This window comes from Scyliorhinus torazame, chromosome 10, assembly GCF_047496885.1.
Source record: "Scyliorhinus torazame isolate Kashiwa2021f chromosome 10, sScyTor2.1, whole genome shotgun sequence".
Taxonomy (NCBI): domain Eukaryota; kingdom Metazoa; phylum Chordata; class Chondrichthyes; order Carcharhiniformes; family Scyliorhinidae; genus Scyliorhinus; species Scyliorhinus torazame.
Window position 1 is genome coordinate 62,136,183 of NC_092716.1, and position 21,813 is coordinate 62,157,995.

Sequence of the window (21,813 nt, forward strand, 5' to 3'; positions counted from 1 at the left end):
CCCAGTGGGGTGGCACGGTAGCCCAGTGGGGTGGCACGGTAGCCCAGTGGGGTGGCACGGTAGCACAGTGGGGTGGCACGGTAGCACAGTGGGGTGGCATGGTAGCCCAGTGGTTAGGACTGTTGCTTCATAGTGCCATGGACCTGGGTTTGATTCCCAGCTTGGGTCACTGTCTGTGTGGAGTCTGCACGTTCTCCCCGTGTCTGCGTGTGTTTCCTCCGGGTGCTCCGGTTTCCTCCTAAAGTCCGAAGATGTGTGGGCTAGGTGGATTGGTCATGCTAAATTGCCCTGAGTGTCCAAAAAGGTTAGGTGGGGTTACTGAATTATGGGGATACGGTGGAGGTGTGGGTTTGGGTAGGGTGCTGATTCCACAGGCTGGTGCAGACTTGATGAGCTGAATCGCCTCCTTCCGCACTGTAAATTCTATGATTATAGCCCCATTCTAGATCGATTCTTTTCAACTGATAGGGCACAGTCTACTGACCATGTTGCGCTCGAGCGCAGTACGGCCGGTGAATCTGAGGAGAGGCTTCTCGTGGGCTTACCGGCAGTCTTCACGCCTCGCGGGATCCACCCAAGTCCTGCGTTGCGTCGGAGTAAGGATCCCGCCCAAAAGGGGGTGGGACCAATCAGCGAGCGCCAAAGTCGATTTAAAACCGACTTTGGCGACATTACCCGATATCCACCGGCCTCCGGGAATCTACCTGCCTCCCCAGTGAGGCCACAACCGAGCGCAGTTCAGCACTGGTCCACACAAACGTGGACCAGATGGAAGGGCACACGGGGACATTTCCAGGGCCATCGGAGACCCCTGGGTGGTCAGGGTCAGTGCAGGTTGGCTCCCTGGCTCTCCCCCTGGCACTGCCAAGCTGGCAGAAACAGTACCAGGGTGACAGTGCAAGGCTGCCTGGATGTCAGGGGGCTCTGCCAATACTCAGGCTGAGGGGGGCCATGCCCATGAAAGGATGGTGGAGGGAGTTATCAAGGAATGGGGTGCAGGGCAGGTAAGTAGTGGCCTCAGGGAGTTTGGGGGGTGACGGGTGGGGGTCCTGGAAGGACAGGGGCCCATAAGAGGGTGTGGGGGACCTGAAGAGGAGCGACCCCCAGGTACTCCATAGCAGGATGTCCTCACTTGGTGGGGGGGGAATGTGGGGTAGTGCCCATGCGTTTGGGGGGATGACATTGGCCCATGGGTGGAAAGTATGGGGGACCCACAAGCTCACTTCAGGTACGATCCTCTGGCCGCGTGGCACTCCAGTGAGAGCACAAAATGACTGGAGAATCCTGGGAGAGGCCTCCAGCGAGTCTCCCGACAGCTTCCGCGCCTCGCCAGATTCACCAAAGTCCTGTGAAGCGTCGGAGTCGGAACTCCGCTTCAAATGGGAGTGACGAAACGCTGCTCCTGGAAGTAGATTGTAAACCTACTTACGACCTACCTGTCCAGGATCGAATCTCCTGCGTCCCCAGGGAGGCTGCAGCTGGGCACCGATCAGTGCTGGATTAGGCGGATCAGCACCCGGGGGGTCTCCCAGGCCATCGGAGACCCCTGGATGGTCAGGGTAAGTGCAGGGTGGCTCCCTGGCCCTCCTGCTGGTGGGCACCTTGGCATTGTCCAACTGGCACCTTGGCCTGCCACCTTGGCACTGCCAAGGTGCCTGGATGGCACTGTCAAGCTAGCAGGAGCACTGCCTGAGTGCTAAGGTGGCAGTGCAAGGGTGCCTGAGTGCCAGGGTGGCACTGCCAAGGCTAGGAGGTGAGGGGGACCATGCCCATGAAATGAGGATGGAGGGGGGTTTGAAGGGTGGGGGAGGGAAGGACAGGTAAGGAAGGACGTTTGGGAAGTTGGAGGGGTGATGGGTTAGGGTCCTAGAGGGAGGGGGTCCTGTAAGGGAGCTTGGGGCGACCTGGAGAGGGGGAACCCCCAGGGATCCCATAGCGGGGTGTCCTCATTTGGGGGGTGTGAGGTAGTGTCCATGTGTGTGGGTGATGACATTGCCCATAGGTAGGGGGTGTAAGCTCACTGAGAGACCGGGGCATCCTTTCAAAATGGTGGCCCGATCTCTGAGTTCAGCACCCCAGTGCTAAAAAAAATCAAAGTGTGGGCTAAACCGGTGAGAAACTCCCCAGAGCCCAAATGAGTGACGAAGTGTCGTTGGGCGGCACGGTAGCACAATGGTTAGCACTGCTGCTTCACAGTGCCCGTTTGGGTCACTGTTTGTGCGGAGTCTGCATGTTCTCCCTGTGTCTGTGTGGGTTTCCTTCGGGTGCTCCAGTTTCCTCCCACAAGCTCCAAAACGTGCTTGTTAGGTGAATTGGACATTCTGAATTCTCCCTCTGTGTACCTGAACAGGCGCCGGGGTGTGGCGATAGGGGATTTTCACAGTACGTTCATTGCAGTGTTAATATAAGTCTACTTGTGACAATAATAAAGATTATTATTATTATGAATTGTGGTGGGGAACATGCCAGCAGAGCCGGCGGGAAATTCCCTGAAAAACCCGCCACAAATTCACTTAGACATTTCTCCGGAGAATAGGGCCCAAAATCTAATTTGTTAAAGCTGTGACATCTAGCTGAACTGAATGTAGGTACGCAACAATTGAGTTGAAAATTAATATGTGGGATTTTAATTCATTAATTTATAATCTGAATACTGAAACAATCTGATGTCGGAACTTCTGGCAATTTTAATCGCACCATTGAGTTACATATGCTTAACTCTGGAACAGCAAATTGCAGAAAATTTATACCGCAATATTGTGGAAATGAATTTAAGAGTTATAAAAATAACAGCAGCATTAGAACATAAGCCTTCAGCCTCACATTTAACACCTTAAAAATGATAGCATCTAGATCTCTGTAAAGTGAGACTGAATTAGATTTTAGATGATACAGGTGGCCAAATTAAAGGTAGAAAATTAGGCAAATTAATTTTGTCTTCTGCAGCCTAAAGTCTCCTTGTGGCTGGAAGGAGAATGATTTTTTTGAACAAAAATTGTTAAGCTACAAAGCGCTCTGCTGAGATTGCAAACCCCAGTGTTGTACAATTAGTGGATATTTCAGCAGTTCATCCATTGCATAAATAAACAATGTACACAAGACTCCGGTATATGATTTGCTTCCTATATAAATGGTATTGCTCATAAACTGCTTCACAACAATCACCCGGGCGCACACACTCTGCACTACTTATTTCAATGTTTCACTCACATGAGGATTTTTCAGTGCTGGTCAGGGATTCAAGTAAGTTTGGAAATTATCCACAGGAGTTCTGCTCCCAATTTTTTTCCTGCTGCTGATCAAAGCAATTTTTATTAATCTGGTCACTGCCATGCGAGAATGATTGGGTTTTCACCATTCTGATGCCTGACTGGGTATTTTCTGTCCGGCTTTTCTTACTCTAGGAGAATTCAATGATTTCAGAGGAATGCAATATCTTAACACAAACTCACATTAGCTATACATAACATTAAAAGTCTCCCTTTAAAACTACAATGTGGAGATGCCGGCGTTGGACTGGGGTGAGCACAGTAAGACGTCTTGCAACACCAGGTTAAAGTCCAACAGGTTTGTTTCAAACACTAGCTTTCAGAGCTCTGCTCTGGAGCACTGCTCCGAAAGCTAGTGTTTGATACAAACATGTTGGACTTTAACCTGGTGTTGTAAGACTCTTTTATACTACATTACACCTTTTCTCGTCAACCTCGTCTTTACCTTCTTGTAAATATTTTTTTAACTTATGTATTCAACATATGCTGGTAGAAGATAGAACTCTTTCCATTTTGAACTTACCCTGTCAAAATCCGCAGTTCACGTTTCGAGAATTAACAGAGTTCCTTCTGCTCTGCCCCGGACAGTGGCAAAGCAAGGGCATTTGATTCTAACCTCAAAATAAGCCTCACTGAGATATTTAGCGATAACTGTGTCAAATAGATGCTTTTGGTCTCCAGCTGTATTGCAACATTGCAGCATTTTTGTCTGGGACATATCCAGTGTAGAGCTGCAGTAATGTCATCAAGCTTTCCAAGCAGCCAATCACATTAAAGGACACAGATCCCCAAACAAGGAGGGAAAAGCAGCACTAAAATAAAATTACTTATAAAATCTTTTACAGAGAACAATTGGGACATTCATAGGTGGTGAAGTTTTTTTTTAAATTCATTTACGGGATGTGGATGCCGCTGGTTCGGCCAGCATTTATTGCCCATCCCTAGTTGCCCTTCAGAAGGTGATGGTGAGTTCCCTTCTTGAACCGCTGCAGTCCTTGAGGTGTAGGTATGCCCTCTGTGCTATTAGGCAGGGTGTTCCAGGATGTTGCCCCAGCGACAGTGAAAGAACGGCGATATATTTCCAAGTCAGGGTGGTGAGTGACTTGGAGGGGAACCTCCAGGTGGTGGAGTTTCCAGGAATCTACTGCTCCTGTCCTAGATGGTAGTGATTGTGGGTTTGGAAGGTGCTGTCTAAGGAACCTTGGTGAGTTACTGCAGTGCATCTTGTAGATGGTACACATAGCTGCCACTGACTGTTGGTGGTGGAGGGTTTGAATGTTTGTGGAAGGGGGAGCAATCAAGCGGACTGCTTTGTCCTGGATGGTGTTGAGTTTCTTGAGTGTTGTTACAGCTGCATTCATCCAGCCAAATGGAGAGTATTTCATTACACTCCTGACTTGTGCCTTGTAGATGGCGGACAGGCTTTGAGGGGTCAGAAGGTGAGTTACTTGCCTTAGGATTCAAGAACAAAGAACAATACAGCACAGGAACAGGCCCTTTCGGCCCTCCAAGCCTGCGCCGACCATGGTACCTGCCTAAACTAAAACCGTCTGTAATTACGGAGTCCGTATCCTTCCATTCCCACCTATTCATATATTTGTCTAGATGTCCCTTAAATGCCGCTTTCGTACCTGCTCCCACCACCTCCCTAGGCAGCTCGTTCCATATATTTACCAACCCCTGTGTAAAAATACTTGCCTCGCACATCTGTTCTAAACTTTTCCCCACGCACTTTAAACCTATGTCCCCTAGTACTTGACTCTCCTACCCTAGAAAAGAGCATCTAACTATCCACTCTGTCCATGCCACTCATTATCTTGTAGACCTCTATCAGGTCGCCTCTTCACCTCTGTTTTCCAGTGAGAACAGACCGAGTTTATCTATCTTCCATACCAGGCGACATCCGAGTAAACCACTTCTGTACCCTCTCCAAAGCATCCACATCCTTCTGGTAGTGTGGCACCCAGAATTGTACGCAATATTCCAAATGAGACCTAACTAAGGTGCTGTTCAGCTGCAACATGATTTGCCAATTTTTATATTCAATGTCCTGACCGATGAAGGCCAGCATGCCGTATGCCTTCTTGACCACCTTATCCACATGCGTTGACACTTTCAGTGATCGGTGGACATGCATGCCCAGATCTCTGCCTGTCAGTACTCGCAAGAGTTCTACCATTTATTGTGTAATTCCGACATGCATTGAACCTTCCAAAGTGCATTTCCTCACACTTGTCCGGATTAAACTCCATCTGCCATTTCTCCCCCCCAAGACTCCAACCAGTTTATATCCTGCTGTATCCTCTGACAATCCTCTTCACTATCTGCAACTCCACCAATTTTTGTGTCGTCTGTCTGCTACATTTTCTTCCAAATCATTTATATACACCATGAACAACAAAGGCCATAGAACTGATCCCTGTGGAACGTCGCTAGTCATAGCCTTTCATTCAGAAAAGTACACTTCTGCTATACTCTGTCTTCTGTGTCCAAGCTAGTTCTGTATCCAACTTGCCAGCTCTCCTCTGATCCCATGTGACTTCACCTTTTGTACCAGTCTTCCTAGCCTTTGACCTACCTTGGTAGCTACAGTATTAATATGGCTGGTCCAGTTCAGTTTCTGATCAATGGTAACCCCCAGGATGTTGATTGTGGGGGATTCAACGATGGTGGAATTGGAAATATTCTGGCGCGCGATCAAACGGCCTTGTCGTGCCAGACTCAGTGACGCGACATGGCCATTAAATCTCACAAGAGGCCTCTCACGAGATTTACGACGCTCGGAAAGTTTCGCACTATCTAATGATTTACATATTTAAGTGAGCCATCAGGCTCATTTAAGTATGTCAGAGCCCTATTCTCCCGAGGCCTAAAAACAGAAAATGCTGGAAAAGCTCAGCAGGTCTGGCAGCATCTGTGGAAAGAGAAACAGGGTTAACGTTTCGAGTCCAATATGACTTCTTCGGAACTGGAATTCTGAATTATTTTTCAGTGGATTTCCAACAGGCTGAAAAAGGGAAATTCTCACTGATTTCAATGATTGCTGATCTCGAGTGGCACAGAGAGCAATGGAGTACTGAGTGGCTGTCCGTAACTTCAAGATTTGCATTTGTGCTGTGTTTTGAAGTTTGAGAGGTGCAATGACAGTGAACACTGACAATTGGTCATCAAACCATGCCACCCGCAAATATTGACAATGTATCTTCTCGTTATCTTCAGAAAAACACCCCTTTTGTATTATTTTTCTAGCCATCCTGTGACCTCTAAGTAAAACTGCCAATTAGCTTGTGCCTACAGTAGGCAGGATTGACTGCCCAGTCTCATTTCGAGAAAACCCTCCCAGGCAGCAGACAGAGGAAATCTTCACTCCCTTAAGCTGAGCTTGTTTTTATATCTGTTTGAAAAAGTGAAAGGTCAGCATCAAATCATCCTTTGTATTTTTCAACTTGCTAACATAATTTCAAACTCACTGAGCACCTATCTTGGTAAAGTTTCAATTGTTTCAAAGGCAGAAGTCACATTTAGACCGCAAGTTTAAGAATTTCTGGAGGACTGTTTTATTTGTAAAGATGGTGATGAACTTCCACTAAATTCCTTTGCTTCATGTCAAAATGATCACTTTACAATATTGTATATTCCATTCATGGCTACAATTTATATTTTATGTATATTTTGTTAAATGAGGAAAGAGTACTCAACTTATTTTTACTGCAGGGCATGGATGAACAAGCGCCATCTTGATGGCTCCTTGAACCGTACTCCAAAGGGTTTCTACGACAGAGTATGGCAGATTCTGGAAAGGACTCCCGAAGGCATCATGGTGACCGGAAAACATCTGCCCCAAGTAATCACATATTATGACATTGGCCTGCAACATTTTCATTTAATAATCAAACCTTCAACAAACCTCTCCATCCATGTTTATACCATCCAGTACCCTGCGTTGCAAAGACGTCCATTGAATTCTGAAAGGGCCTCTCCACATTCCTAGCAACCAGAGCACCTAGAATATGTCTGCATCTCAGCATCAAATGTTGCAATGGCACAAATGACACAAAACAAGTTTTGTAATTTAATACTATAATTTCATCTCATTAGAGTATATCTGTCTCATTTTGGGATGGACGTGTTCTATATCTTGTCACTTCTGGTGAAAAATCTCAGCAGTAATTAAACAAATAGAATCACTACCTAACTGATTTATCTGATTTTCCCAGCTGGCAAATGTAACCTGAGGCAGTAATGTAACTCCAGAGGGAGACCATAAGATATAGGAGCAGAATTAGGCCATTCGGCCCATTGGGTCTGCTCCGCCATTTGATCATGGCTGATAGGCTTCTCATCCTCCATTCTCCTGCCTTCTCCCCATAACCCCTGATCCCCTTATTAATCAAGAACACCAGATTTGTGCTTGTGATGTGCTTGTGCTACAGACCAAGAGCTGGAAGGTGGAATCAGACAGAATAGTTCTTTCTTAGAACATAAAAACTAGAAGCCAGAATAGGTAATTTATCTTCTCGGGTCTGTTCCACCATTCAATTCTATCATGGCTAATCTCATCATGGCCTCATCTCCACCGTCCTGTCCCAGATCTGCCCGATTGTGTTTTTAACAAATCCACAAATAATTAACTTCATTCTGCTAAGTTATTTGACTTCATTCTGATAACAGTTATGTAAAATTAATATTTTTCAGAGATCATTATGAATATTGCTCTGATTAGTAACTACTGATAGGCAGCATGGCAGCACAGTGGTTAGCACAGTTGCTTCACAGCTCCAGGGTCCCAGGTTCGATTCCCCGCTGGGTCACTGTCTGTGGGAGGCTGCACGTTCTCCCCGTGTCTGCATGGGTTACCTCCGGGTGCTCCGGTTTCCTCCCACAGTCCAAAGATGTGCAGGTTAGGTGGATTGGCCATGATAAATTGCCCTTAGTGTCCAAAAAGGCAGGGTGGGGTCACTGAGTTGCAGGGATGGGGTGGAGGTGTGGACTTGGGTGGGGTGCTCATTCCAGGGGCCAGTGCAGACTCAGTGGGCCAAATGGCCTCCTTCTGCACTGTAAATTCCAAGATTCTATGATAACTTCTGACAACTAATGATTGATAACTACAGTAACCGGTAAATAGCTTTTCTTCATTTGAAAACTTAGAGATGCTCCGATTGAATTGAAAATCCATTCTTTTAACTTAGAGTATTTGAAAACTATCAGAAATTATTTATAAACAGACCTTCAACCAGTGTCTGCAAACATACCTTGTGTCCAAGAATTACTTGGATATTATGGAATGTATATTTTATCATTATCAAGTAAAGTGTTGCATAAATAAATGCTGTAGTAACGTTAACGCATTATATTTAATCTAAAAATACTGCTCTTTGAAAGATTTGAATAAAAATGTGGCGATATTGATTACATTTCTAGTATGCATCTACAGTAATTGCATTGGGCAGCTCGCTAATAGTGTGATAATATGAGAGTTTTAGTAAAGTTGAGAAAGCATACTTGGATTTATAAGTGTATTGAAGATTACATTGCTTTTCATCAGCAACAGTTCTGCTCTAACTTATGTGTTTGTTTCTATAGCAACCGACTTTGTCAGATATGACCATGTATGAGATGAACTTTTCTCTCCTCGTAGAAGACACTTTGCAGGACATTGTCAAGCCTGAATATCGACAGATCATTGTTGAGGTGCTAATCAACATCTTATTTTAAGCCCATCCCAAATTTTCAACATTTTCACAATTATACATTGTGTTTGCTGAAGCAAGTGGGAATATGCTGCGTAAATGTACAAAATAAATTCTTGAAATCAAACTGGAGAAAGGGTTGAATTTCAAGAACCACCCACAGGCAGCAAAGCAGGCAGGGGGCCCCTTAAATTATGCCCCGTCAGCCGTCCATCAGCACCCCAATTTTACAAACAGTGGGAGAGGCGCAGATGGACCAATCACCTGTGACCCAACCCGAGCCACTAATGGGCAAGGAATCCCCAATTAAGGGCCTCATTCCGCTGCTGCTTTGATTTAAGTGAAAGAGGCTGGCACTCAACGGGCAGCCCCAGCAGGCTTAACCTTGCAGACTGCCGGCCAGTTAAAGAGTGAGGGTGCCAATTGGAGGCCCCTCCCCATGATCACGCTATCCCACTTCCCTGTCCAACATGCCACCACCTTCTTCACCTGGTTCTCGGCTGTACCTGAATGTGCGGGTCCATTGCTGAATGCCACCTCCTCCTTCTGTCAACAATGACCACTGCCGGTGTGCAGAGATGCTAGGTTCCTATTGTCCAGTAACTCTATGATAGGGCCTCCTGGAGATGGATGGAAGTCCCACCTCATACTAATTATGTGGTGCAGGGTAGGTGAATTGGCCAGGCTAAATTGCCCCTTGATTGGGAAAAAAAGAATTGGGGGAAAAAAAGGACTATTACATAAAGCAGGGCAAGCCAGCTCAGAAGAGGTGGGCTGACCTCCCAACATTTACACTGGGGTGCCTATAATCCAGCCCGTAGATTTAGAATTTTGAGGACATTGTTCTGCAATGCTCGTTACCTGTTGCAAAAGTGTCATGCTATATATTGTTGGACAGCTGCATATATAATAAAATCATAGACTAATACAGCCCAGAAGGAAGCCCACCATACCTTTGCCAGCATTTTGGTAAGTCTGTAATCACACTCACCAGAGCTTTCCCCATAGCGTTCTAAATATTTTCCCTTCAAATCTTTACCCAATGCACTTTTGAATGTTACTGCTGAATCTGCTTTCACCAGCCTTTCAGATCGTTCATTCCAGATCGCAACAGCTTGCTACTTAGAAAAATTGGTCCATGTGTCGCTTCTGGTTATTTCGCTAGTTACCTTTAATCTATGCCCCCCTGGTTACGGTCTTTCTGCCACTGGAAATAGTTACTCTTAGCTTTGTTTAAACTGCTCATGTTTTTGAATACCTCTACCTCTTAACCTTTCCAGCCACAAGTAAATCAACCCTGGCTTTTCCAATCCATACATAGCTGAAACCTCTCAACCCTGGTGCCGTTCTAGTAAATCTCTTCTACACCCAGTCCAAGGCTTTGGCATCCTTCCTGAAGTATGCCCAGAACTCACGGTTTTGCAGCTGAGAGTTTACAAGTGTTTTATAAAGATTTAGCAATCCTTCCTTTTTTATTATCGGGCCGGTTCTCAGTGGGCCGTCCCTTCCCGATGACCTCAATCAGGCACTGAGGGACTTTGATTGAGGGATCTCCCCCATCTCATTCCCCCCCCCCCCCCCCCCCCCCCCCCCCCCCACCCACCCACCACTCCCCCACTCTGCCCAGACGGAGGTGAAAAACTGCTTTGCCTGTCATATGGTGACAGGCCCATCTGCAGCTGGGTGAATACCAGCAACTGCAGGATGAGAGCCTTAACTGGTCATTAATTGGCCACTTCAAGACCTCAATTGGTGGCCAGGCAGAAGGTGGACCATGAGCCTTCCTGCCCAGAATTTAATTCTGGGAGGGGGGGGTGGGGAGAGAGAGGTGGAACGGTTCAGGTACACACCTAATTGAATGCCATTTCCATTTCCAAGCTCGCCACCAGAGAGAGTAGATTCCGCCCTACGTCCCTCATTCTTTCGCCAAGTAGGCCCACCTGCTGTATATGATCTTACCTTTCTAGATGTCAACCTCTTTAGACAACAGGCCCAAGCTTTTAAGTATAATAAACTGCAGACTTGATTGAATTGCATTTACCTAATGGGAGCTTTCAACAGTTTCTCAACCTGGTACCCCATGCTCTACTGGTCAAACTTTAATTTCTAAACTAAAGGTTATATGCTAAAACATGTGAATTTTGAACTAGCTATTTACAACATAAATTGTGACTTATTGCTGGTCCTTCCATTTCTGACTCAAAAGGGTTAGATTCAGACAGTGACCTGAATACTGGATTGACATCCGGCATCAACAGGCACCCTTTCCCTCCGCACATGCTTCCCACCAACCCATTGTAAAGATTAGATAGGGATTTTTAGTCTTGGAGGCAGTCACCTCAAACTCTGAAGAAGAAACAATAAGGCAGGCATTGATGAATCACTTCAGCTACTCTTCTGTCATCAGTGGCTCGAGAATCTTGTATGGGAGACTCGAGTAAGGATAAATCCCTGGAGCAGAAGACAATCAGGTTGTGGGGTGCCAAGGACTGTGCTCCATCTGATTTCCCCCTTGCACAGCTGAGTCTGAGCTTCCCCGGTAATTGGGGGTGGGGTTTCCCCTTGACAAGAGGAAACTACTCTATGAAAACCCTGAACTGGGTGCAGGTTAGAGAGGGTGGCCCTTGTGGAGAGACGTACTAGGTTCGTGATTTTGTGTACACCGTAATAAACCAGTCGTTCATTTCTACCCTACCATGTGTTCCCATTGTCTCTCTCGTTTGAGTTCTACATGAATCACCTCGAGTAAATCCTTGGAGAAATAGCTTAGATGGTGGTCCAGTGGTTAGAACTGCTGCCTCAAAGCCCCAGGGATCCACCTAGATATGGGCGTGGGCCCCCTTTATCCTTCCCAGACCCAGGTTTGATTATGACCTCAAGTTACTGTCTGTATAGAGTTTCCACATTTCTCCCCGTGTCTGCGTGGGTTTCCTCCGGGTGATCCGGTTTCCTCCCATAGTCCAAAGATGTGCAGGCTAGGCTATGCCAAATTGCTCCTAAGTGTCCAAAGGTTGGGTGGAGGACTGGGCCGAGGTAGAGTGGTCTTTCGAAGGATTGGTGCAAACTCGATGGGCCGAATGGCCTTCTGCACCGTAGGGATTCTATGAAATGAATTCTTTATGAACAATATATCTGGATGTATTGTAAACCGCATTTTGTATTTTTTGTTGCAGTTGCTTATGGTCGTTTCTGTAGTGTTGGAACGCAACCCGGAGCTGGAATTTGAAGCTGAAGTGAATTTGGACAAACTGGTGAAAGATGGTTTTGATGAATTTAAGAGAGACAAAAGTAGACTCGAGAACATTGAGGTTAAGGTGAGCAAAACGTACTTTATATTTATAGGCATTATGGCCTGGTGTTTCAGCTTGATTGCTCTGTTGTTTTGCTGTAATTTCCCCCAAATCGGCACAACTCATGTAAAAGGCTTTGGAATTTTAAGCTCAAACTGTGTTTGGTGTAAGAGTGCAAGATTTCCATGATGCTCTGCACTAGTTTTAAAAATTGTACAAAATGCAGGTCCTAACCACAAAATAGCTATTACAGATGGGGGGAAAATGGTGGGATGGTTCACCTTTTTTCTACCTCTTGATTAACCCCAACAAGGTATGCTTTAAAGAAGGAAGTGTTTTAACCCCTTCAGTGCTGTGACTGTCAAGAACAGACACAAGTCAGGCTTTCTTCTAAGTTTAAATTAAGAGAAAGAATAAGTGCTTATTTTCTCTACATACAAAATTTAATTGCAAAAACCCTCACATGCACAAGAACTGATGACTACAAAAAGATGTAGGGTGTATTTAGATCTTTACAAAGTTCAAATAGTCACATTTATTATAAATTGCCAAGCTAATATCTGGAAGCACTGCAGGCCTGAGGATTCTTTGTTGGTTCACTGCAGTCAATGGAGGTTTCTGGCAATGAACTCATATTGTCTCACTCCGTGCAACATCAGGTTTTTAACTTTTCCAGTGGAAGTTATGGTCAAGCCCAGTAGTTAAGATAAAATCTATAGATAAAAGAATATCCCCCTTCTCTTTCTGTGGTGAATTTCTTGGCAGCGTCCTTTTCTGGGTGACATGTCATGCCTTTGTGGTCTCTGTATCCCAAGCTGATGGCCTTGAGCTGTTCTTGTGAATCAATGAGAAGTTTCTTACCATAAGCTATTTTCTGTCTGTCATATGCCCACAGCCTTGGTTTCCCATTGTCCAGACAAATGGTTTGATGGGCTATAAAATTGTCACACAATGGGAAATGTTTGATACCCCTATTAATATTCCAGTTCTGAATGGCACCTGAATTTCTTTATTTGCTTTTCCATCTTCATTAGGACAACAGGTCTCCCAGCTATTGTTACATTGAGCCTCTTAAATTGAGATTTTGTTTTGGGTGGCACTGTTGCTCTTATTAGCCTTAGTTTTATTAGCTCTAATTATGTCACCTTTGCTCACGAGTCGCCAGGTATCTTTCTGATACCGCCACGTGGTTCAAGCTCTAGTTATGATTAATAAGACAGCACACCGCTTAGTAAGATTAAAATCAATGGTCATTTATTATGTACAGCAATAAATACTTACACAATAATCCTACTTTCTAGATCACTACCTACCACTACTGGCCAATACTTAACTTTTGGGAATGGCCCACCAGGTCAGGGAAACGAATGGCTTATCGAATTGGGTCTGGCCTGCGGGATTCAAAAGGCTGATACAGGTCGATGGCTAGGAGTCTCTATCGGGTAGCGATCGCTGGAGTCAAACTTACGGTTGCTGGTCCATGGTTCTTGCGAAGGTTGCCAGCAGAAGAAGAAGGGAGAGAAGGGTCGATCTGAACTTGGCCCCTATCTTTATAGGTCCCAGGGACTTCCCGCCTCTCGGGGCGGACCTTGACCCTGGTCCCAAGTGATTGGACTTGTTCCTGATTGTTCTGATTGGGTTCGATACGCTCCAATAATGGGGCGATTCCTTGATCGGGGGGTGGTCGTTCACCTTTCTTTGTCTCGGCCACTGTCGGCGCCGAGAGGTCTGGATCGGCATTCAATTGCTAATTTGTAGCAATTGTTCCCGGGGATAGCTGATTAAACTGCAGATGTCTGGGTTGATGTGCTGCTAATGGTCGCAGGTATCGATCTGGGCCGACTTCCCCAGAGCCGAATACGCTATTCTGTCTGCAGCTGTCCGTTTGTGCCCTGTTGGCTGCTTTTCCCATCAGCCTTTTCGGTTAGCCATTTTACATCGGGTTTTGGCCAAATTAATCGGGAATCAGTCATTTTAGGTGGCTACAGCACAGTGGTTAGCACTGCTGCATCACAGCGCCGAGGACCCAGGTTTGATACTGGCCCCAGGTCAGTATGTGACGTTTGCACATTCTCCCCGTGTCTGCTTGACTCTCACTCCCACAACTCAAAGATGTGCAGGGTAGGTAGATTGGCCATGCTAATTGCCCCTTAAAAAAACAGAATTGCTTCTTGTGCTCAAAGTGGAAAATTTAACCCTATAACACAAAATTGCAATATGTTTGTGTGACCCTGATGAAAGATCTAATTGTTTTAATAATAATAATCTTTATTGTCACAAGTTGGCTTACATTAACACTGCAATGAAGTAATTGTGAAAAGCCACTAGTCGGCACATTCCGGCACCAGTTCCGATGCCCTAAATAGCTTGCTTTTAAAATGTTGGCTGATAGTAAACTTGCCACAGTCCCAGGTGGCCATAGGCTGCCTTCCCCTTGAGGGGGAGAGCTGACTGGTGGTGATTTAACCTGAGGATCACCACACCTCAGGCGAGGGGTAAGGTTGTCACGGTGGGGCCTTCATGAATAACCAACCTCAGCTGGTACAGCAATTGAACCCATGTTGTTAGCCTCACTCTGCACCATGAGCCAGTTGTCCAGCCAACTGAGCTAAACTGAGCTCCAGCAAAGCTTCAGGTATCCTGTTTGTAGTCTGGATCTGGCTATCTCCCCATACAGCAATTCCATCCTGAAATTGCCTCTTTGACTCCCAGACACATTTAAGGTCAGCAGTTGTCAATATTTTCAGGCACTGTGAAAGCACATCAAAAATTTTATTGTGTGGGGACTTCGGTGATGGGGATATGCTGAGAAGTCGCACATCAGGTAGCTCTCCTCCCACAAAACTGAAAAATAAGCACTTTTTGCTCGAAAATCACCCTGCAAACGACACAAATCAACCCCACACTACGAACAAAACGAAGAAAGAAAGAACGATGCCGAACCATAGCCAGTCCAGAAGTCGAGTGGAGACCAGGAGTGGAAAAAGCCTGGACAAACAGCAATAGGCTGAACCAACCCGCCACACGAGAAGCCCCCTCACCAAGGGATCTCCATTGAGGTTCCTCTCAAGAGAGTTGAAGGAACACCGAGAAGAGACAAAATCGAACCTACAAGCTGCGGTGAAGGACGCGGTGGCTGAAGCTCTGGCGAACCATGCAGGTGGTCCTAGACAAAGCTGAAAAGCAAATGGAGATCCAGGAGACAACGATTAAAGATTTGGAGAGGGTTGTAACGGCCCAGAACGACGGAATCGTCGCCCTGGAAAAGCAGGTGGCAAGGCTGGTCGTGACACAAGGCAACCTGAGAGGAAAGGTTGAGGATCAGGAGAACCAGACGAGGTGGCAGAACCTATGAATCGTGGGCCTTCCGGAGGGGATCGAAGATCAGAACTCCACAGACTATGTGGCTGAAATGGTGGGTGACCTGGTGAAAAGGGACATCTTCCCCCCACCAACCCACCAGAAATCAGCAGAGCGCACCAGTCGCTCCAGCCAAAGCCCAAAACCGGGGAACATCCGAGGGTGATAATTGCAAAATTCCACTGGTACCAGGACCAGGAAAGAATCCTGCGTAGGGCCAGATAGTCCAAAAACTGCAGCTGGGAAGGTCATAAGATCCAGATCTACCAGGATATTGGGGCAGACTTGGCCAAGCGCCCGACCAAATTTAACAAAGTGAAGGCCGCTTTGCACAGAAACGATGTAAGATTCGGAATGTTGTACCCAGCCAAGCTCTGGGTCACGTATCAAGACAGGGAATACCTTTTCACGGTTCCTGCGGACGCTGACAATTTTGTTGCAGAGAACAGACTGGAGAAGCGGCAGCAGTGGCAGTGATGAAGATCCCACAGAATGAGACTCTTATAATGCAATGTTTTAACAAAAAAAAGTTTTCTCCCTTTTACAGTCTGTACAGCCAACAGTAGACCATTGCCACAGAGACCGCTTTACATGGGAGAACAGTACCTCATTATGGAGACGAGAGCGGTAAGAGAGGAAAGGATGATCAAGTACAGCTAAGTACAAGGGAAGGTGGGGGAAATGACGGACAGGGATCCCAGAGATCGGGAAACTGGAGGAAGTGCAACAACTCCCGGGAGGGGGGCCACCACACTAGCAAGGTAGTTAGCACCAGGATTCATGAGGAAGAAAGGGGGAAGGTGCCTGGAGGAGGGTGGGGGCAGATAACAGATACATAGGGTTAATCAGGGGAAGCAACAGGGGGAAGGAGGGGTTTAGCTACGGGATGGGGGGGGGAAGAAGACAGTGAGGGGGTGGGAGGGAGAAGACAACATAAGGGAGAAATAGGTGAAGAAAGATTGAGGACGTTAGACTGGCTACAACAGGCCACACATGGCAACTTGGAACAAAATGGTGCTGCAGGCAACCACTTATCAAGGTCCCTGGACAAATGGAAACCTCGGAGTGCAGGTGCTCATCCACATTGCCGAATTCACATTTGGCAGACATGTTGGATACCCCCTGATAAAGAGAAACCCCGGAGCGCAGGTGCCCTACCTCATGGGGAGAACAGTGACCGTGGCCATTTTGGACGGCCCCCGAACAAAGGGAAACTCCAGAATGTAGGAGCATGTCCACTGAGTAAGTATGGTTGATCCCAGAGGAGCGGGGGGACAAACCCCCCCCCCCATCCGGATAGCCACCTGGAATATCAGGGGACTTAATGGCCCAGTGAAAAGATCTAGCGTCTTCGCCCACCGGAAAAACATGAAAGCCGACATAGTCTTCCTCCAAGAGACATACCTGAGGGAGAAGGATAGACTGCAGGTAAGAAAGGGCTGGGTGGGACAGACCTACCATACCTGCTACAGGACAAGGGCCAGGGGCGTAGTCATTTTGGTAAATAAGAGGACGATATTCACGGCGACAAAGACGGTTACGGACCCAGGGGGTCGGTACGTCATGATCAACGGTGTCCGAGTTGGGGCACCGGTAGTCCCGGTGAACGTGTGCGCTCCCAACTGGGACGATATGGAGTTTATAAAGAAGACCACAGCAGAAATACCCATCATAGATATGCACCGACTGATCATGGGGGGACAGGACGGGGGGGGACTTTAACTGTGTACAGGACCCATGGACGGACAGGTTGAATCCCAAAACGGGATATACTGGCCAAGATCCTAGCCAAAAGGCTGGAGGACTGGTTGCAGAAGACTTGACGGGCTTTGTCATGCGTAGACAGCTAACTTCGAACATCAGATGTCTGTTGAAAGTGATCATGACCCCATCCGGGGAGAGAACACCTGAGGTGATCATATCCCTGGACACTGATAAGAAGACCGTCGACCGAGTCGAATGATAGTACTTCATAGAGGTACTGGAGCGGTTCGCGGTTGGAACAGAGTTCACCGCCAGGGTGAAACTCTCCTGTACAATGCTTCCACGGTGAATGAACGGACAAACACCATCAGCTCTGAGTACTTCCAGCTGCATAAGGAGCACAAGGCAGGGATGCCCATTATCGCCGCTGCTGTTCGCCCTAGCGATGAAGCCATTAGCGATCGCGTTCAGGGCAGCAAAGAATTGGAGAGGGATCCAGAGAACAGGCAGAGAGAACAGAGTCTTGCTCTATGCAGATGACTTGCTCCTCTACATCTCAGACCTGCAAAGCAGCATGGAAGGAATCATGGCGCCCTTGAAAGAATTTGGAACCTTCTCGGGATACAAACTTAACCTGAGCAAAAGCGAGATCTTTCCAGTGAACCCTCCAGGAGGAGAGCCAGAGCTGGAGGGGCTGCCGTTTAAACAGGCCCTGCACATTTCCTCTACTTGGGGATCCAAATGGCTCATGACTGAACAGGCATCCACAAGTGGAACCAGACCAGCCTGACGGAGGAAGTTAAAAAGGGCCTGCAGAGATGGAGCACTCTTCCACTCTCCCTGGCGGGGTGGGTGTAGATGATCAAAATTAATGGACTGTCGAGATTCCTCTTCCTGTTTGGATCCATCCCGATCTACATCCCCAAAGCCTTTTTCAACTCACTGGACAAACTGATTATGGCGTTTGTATGGCGGGGGAAGAATGCAAAGATCCCAATGAGGGTACTGCAGAGAACAAGATCCATGGGTTGCCTAGCCCTCCCAAACCTGCAACATTACCACTGGGCAGCGACCGCAGAGAGAGTAAAGGGGTGGATAAAAGGGCCAGAAGCTGAGTGGGTGCTTATAGAGGAGAGCTCCTGCAGAGGGACCTCCCTCCAGGCCCTGGCCATGGCATCACTCCCAGCCCCACCTAATAAATATTCAATGAGCCCAGCGGTGGGAGCAACATCGGGAACCAACTGTGACAGCATTTCGAGCTAACTGAGATGACTGATAAAGCTTCCATCTGCAACAACCACAGGTTCACACCGACGACTATTGGTGCCTCCTTCTAAAGGTGGAGACAAGATGGGGGAACGCTGACAGTTAGGGACTTTTATACCAACAACAGGTTGGCAACACTCGAAGAGCTGACTGAAAGTTTCCAGCTGACGGGGGGAAACAAACTTAGGTACCTACAACTCAAAAACTTCCTACGAAGGGAAACAAAGACATACTCATGACCACCACGACAATCACTGCGAGAGAGCCTGCTGGACGCAGACATCTTAGGGAATTGGAACTTTAGTGGCGACTGCTAAGGGGGGCCAACACCCAACTGGACGAGACAAGGGAGAACTGGGAGGAGGACTTCGGGTTTGAAATAGGGTGGGAACTCTGAAACGAAGCACTGCACAGCGTCAGTTCCACCTCCACATACGCAAGGCAATGGAGCTAAAAGTGGTCCACAGATCCCACTTAACCACAACAGGTTCATCCCGGAGGAGGAGGATAGATGCAATCAGTGCTAAGGAGGCCCGGCCAACCACACCGACATGTTCTGGTCTTGCCCCAGACTTGCTGGGTTCTGGACTGCCTTTTTTGAGGCAATGTCCAAAGTGGTGTGGATGGGGATGGTGATGGAGCCATGCCCGAGAGTGGCAGTCTTCGGGGTATCAGAACAGCCAGATCACTTCATGAGCAGGAGGGCCGACTCCCTTGCCTTCGCCTCCCTGATGGCCTGCCGGAAAATCCTGCTCAGCTGGTGGTCAGCAACACTACCCAAAGCTGAAGACTGGCTGTCCGACCTGTCGGAATTTTTCCAAATGTGGAAAATTTAATTCACCATCTGAGGGTCGGAAGAAGGCTTCCACAAAACGATGGGTCCAGTCACATGGCTGTTCCAAGACCTGTTTGTAGCCAACAACTAGGAAGCCAAATATTAGGAGGGAGTAGCCAGTAGTAAGGAGGGGGTGGGGAGGGTGGGATCAGGGGAACAAGGAACTCAAACAAGCTCAATAAAAGAACGAGGAGACACAAGGGGGGGAAGGAACAACAACAACCAGAACCAAAGGGAATAAAAGCAAAGGGAAAACTAGTGGGGAGCTATACGCAGGGGACCACAATTACCACGGCAAGCACTGCAAGGAAGAAAAGAAAAGGAGGGGGAAACTGAGATGTACTGTAAATAGTCAAAACCGATCTATGTGTAAATAGTTCTAGTTTTTCTTTTATATTCTCTTGTTTAACTCCCACTGTTTGTTCATATTTAAATGTGTTTTGTATTACAAAAACTCAATAAAAACATTTATTTTAAAAGAATTATTGTGTAAAATATTAATTTTGTGGCATGAATCTCAGCTTTGAGCTGAACAGAATTGATTTGCATCAACCTATCACTATGACAATTAGTGCCTGTATTAATGTTAACCCTCAACATACAATCTAACCCGTCCATCCTAGGATATCTAAATCTATTATGTAAAAACAAAGAAGCGGGATTGGAAATTCATTAATGTTGCATCTATTTGCAGGACATGACTGACTTCTACGCCACACCTCCAACTGGTATGAGAGGGACAGCCAGCTACTTGATGAAAGCTGTGATGAACACATTACTTGAGGGTGAAGTTAAATCTGGCCCTGATGACCCTTGTGTGATTTCCTAAAGATGATGAGCTTGAAGAGTGCATGCAATTTATGATTTGTGCTAATGCATGTGATTACTCTGATCCAACTCAACAGAACTGATGTCACATATAATACGTCAATCTGCTGGGTATTTGCTGTTTTTGTGTGTATTAAACTCGCTCAACTTACCATCTAGAAACACATAAAGTAGGTAATTTAAACAGGGTTTAGGATGTTTATATGAAAGGTTCTGTTTCACAAACAAATCATTCATTTACACTTAACATTGTTTCGTGAAATATAAGGCGGAATTTACCGGCTGTTTGCGCTGGCAGGATATTCATCTCCCACTGACGGTGCACGGATTTCCCGGCGATGAGGGGTGCAGTCAACAGGAAATCCCATTGCCAACGGCGGGACCAGAAAATCCCACTGGTGGGCTGCCTCCGCCAGCGAAAAAGATGCAGCGGGTGCTTGGAAAATTCCGCCCATAAAGTTTAAATCTTAATGAATTGTTTGTGTGTCAATGTTATGAGTTATATTTAAATAAAATGGCTTTTTAAAACTGAATTTAGTAAAACTATCTTTGAAACACTGCCACATCTGTATTGTTTAGTTGTTTGAAGTAGTCAGGCGGGGCAGTCTCCAATATATTTAAACTCTCAACAGTAGAAGTAATTAGTAAATGGTATCTTCACAAAAATGTCAAGTATGCAGAGATGGAATTAGAGAGAAATGGTTTATGGTTCTTTTTTATACTTACTAATTTGATTGTCAAAATTTAGTTTGTGTTTCCTGGGTTTGTATGCTGCAGGCAAGCAAGCAGATGACAGCTTGTTCCCAGGTCTCTGCCATTGCTAATCCAAACGGCCACACAGCTGCTTGGCAGTAGGGCTTCTGTTTTTGAATAGCTGTCAAAGTATGACCAGTCAATCTAATGTCAGGGTTCAGATTACATGGTTTATTATCGGAGTACTGTATTTATCAAAAGAATGACAGGAAAAGAACATCAGGTTCGTCGGTGTATCTGCACAGCCTAAATATTAGAGAGTGCAACCCCATGAGTCCCCTTCCTAATGGCTAGCAACGGTAACTGCTGGGGATGGCAAAAAAAAATTAATAAAAGAAACACTTGCAGCCAATTTCTGAAAAACAATTGGGCTGTTGTTCTTTGACTTTCTAAGACATTGTGCAAACTCCAGGAAAGCATGGTAACCCTGACGAATCACTCCATGTCCTTAACCAAATAGCTCACACACTAATAGGTCCTGCTGTCTTCAGGAATATTGAATGGTGTAAAACCTGTGAAGAACATTTTGATTTATCAGATAGTCCTAAATGTCAAATTTCCAGCTGTACTTTATTTTTGTGCTCTTCAATCGTCTTACTGCAAAAATCTATTCATTTCCCACTTATACTAAATTACCTCCATTTGCAATGCCGCCAGGTAGGCTATTTCATATTCATCTCAGTCAGAGTGTTGTGATGAGGTTTGCACAAAAGGATCTTGGGTGTCTCGGGTACAGCACGATCGTTTATTCTTCCATCATAAGGTAGGAGAGAGCTACATCGGAGGGATCTCCAAGGCAGCGCTCTGCCAGTCTACAG

General features: G+C 46.4%; 1 protein-coding gene across 3 annotated transcripts in view; it reads left to right on the plus strand.

Moving 5' to 3' along the window:
* phkb (phosphorylase kinase, beta) overlaps window positions 1–20,775 on the plus strand; it is a 447,849-nt gene extending 427,074 nt beyond the window's left edge. For all 3 annotated transcript variants that reach the window (XM_072518193.1, XM_072518192.1, XM_072518194.1), the window contains 4 exons: window positions 6,984–7,113; window positions 8,853–8,960; window positions 12,133–12,273; window positions 20,109–20,775. In XM_072518193.1, the coding sequence (XP_072374294.1) occupies window positions 6,984–7,113; window positions 8,853–8,960; window positions 12,133–12,273; window positions 20,109–20,243 (514 nt within the window). In that variant the 3' untranslated portion in view covers window positions 20,244–20,775. The remainder of the gene's footprint in view (window positions 1–6,983; window positions 7,114–8,852; window positions 8,961–12,132; window positions 12,274–20,108) is intronic.
* Window positions 20,776–21,813: the final 1,038 nt, after the last annotated feature.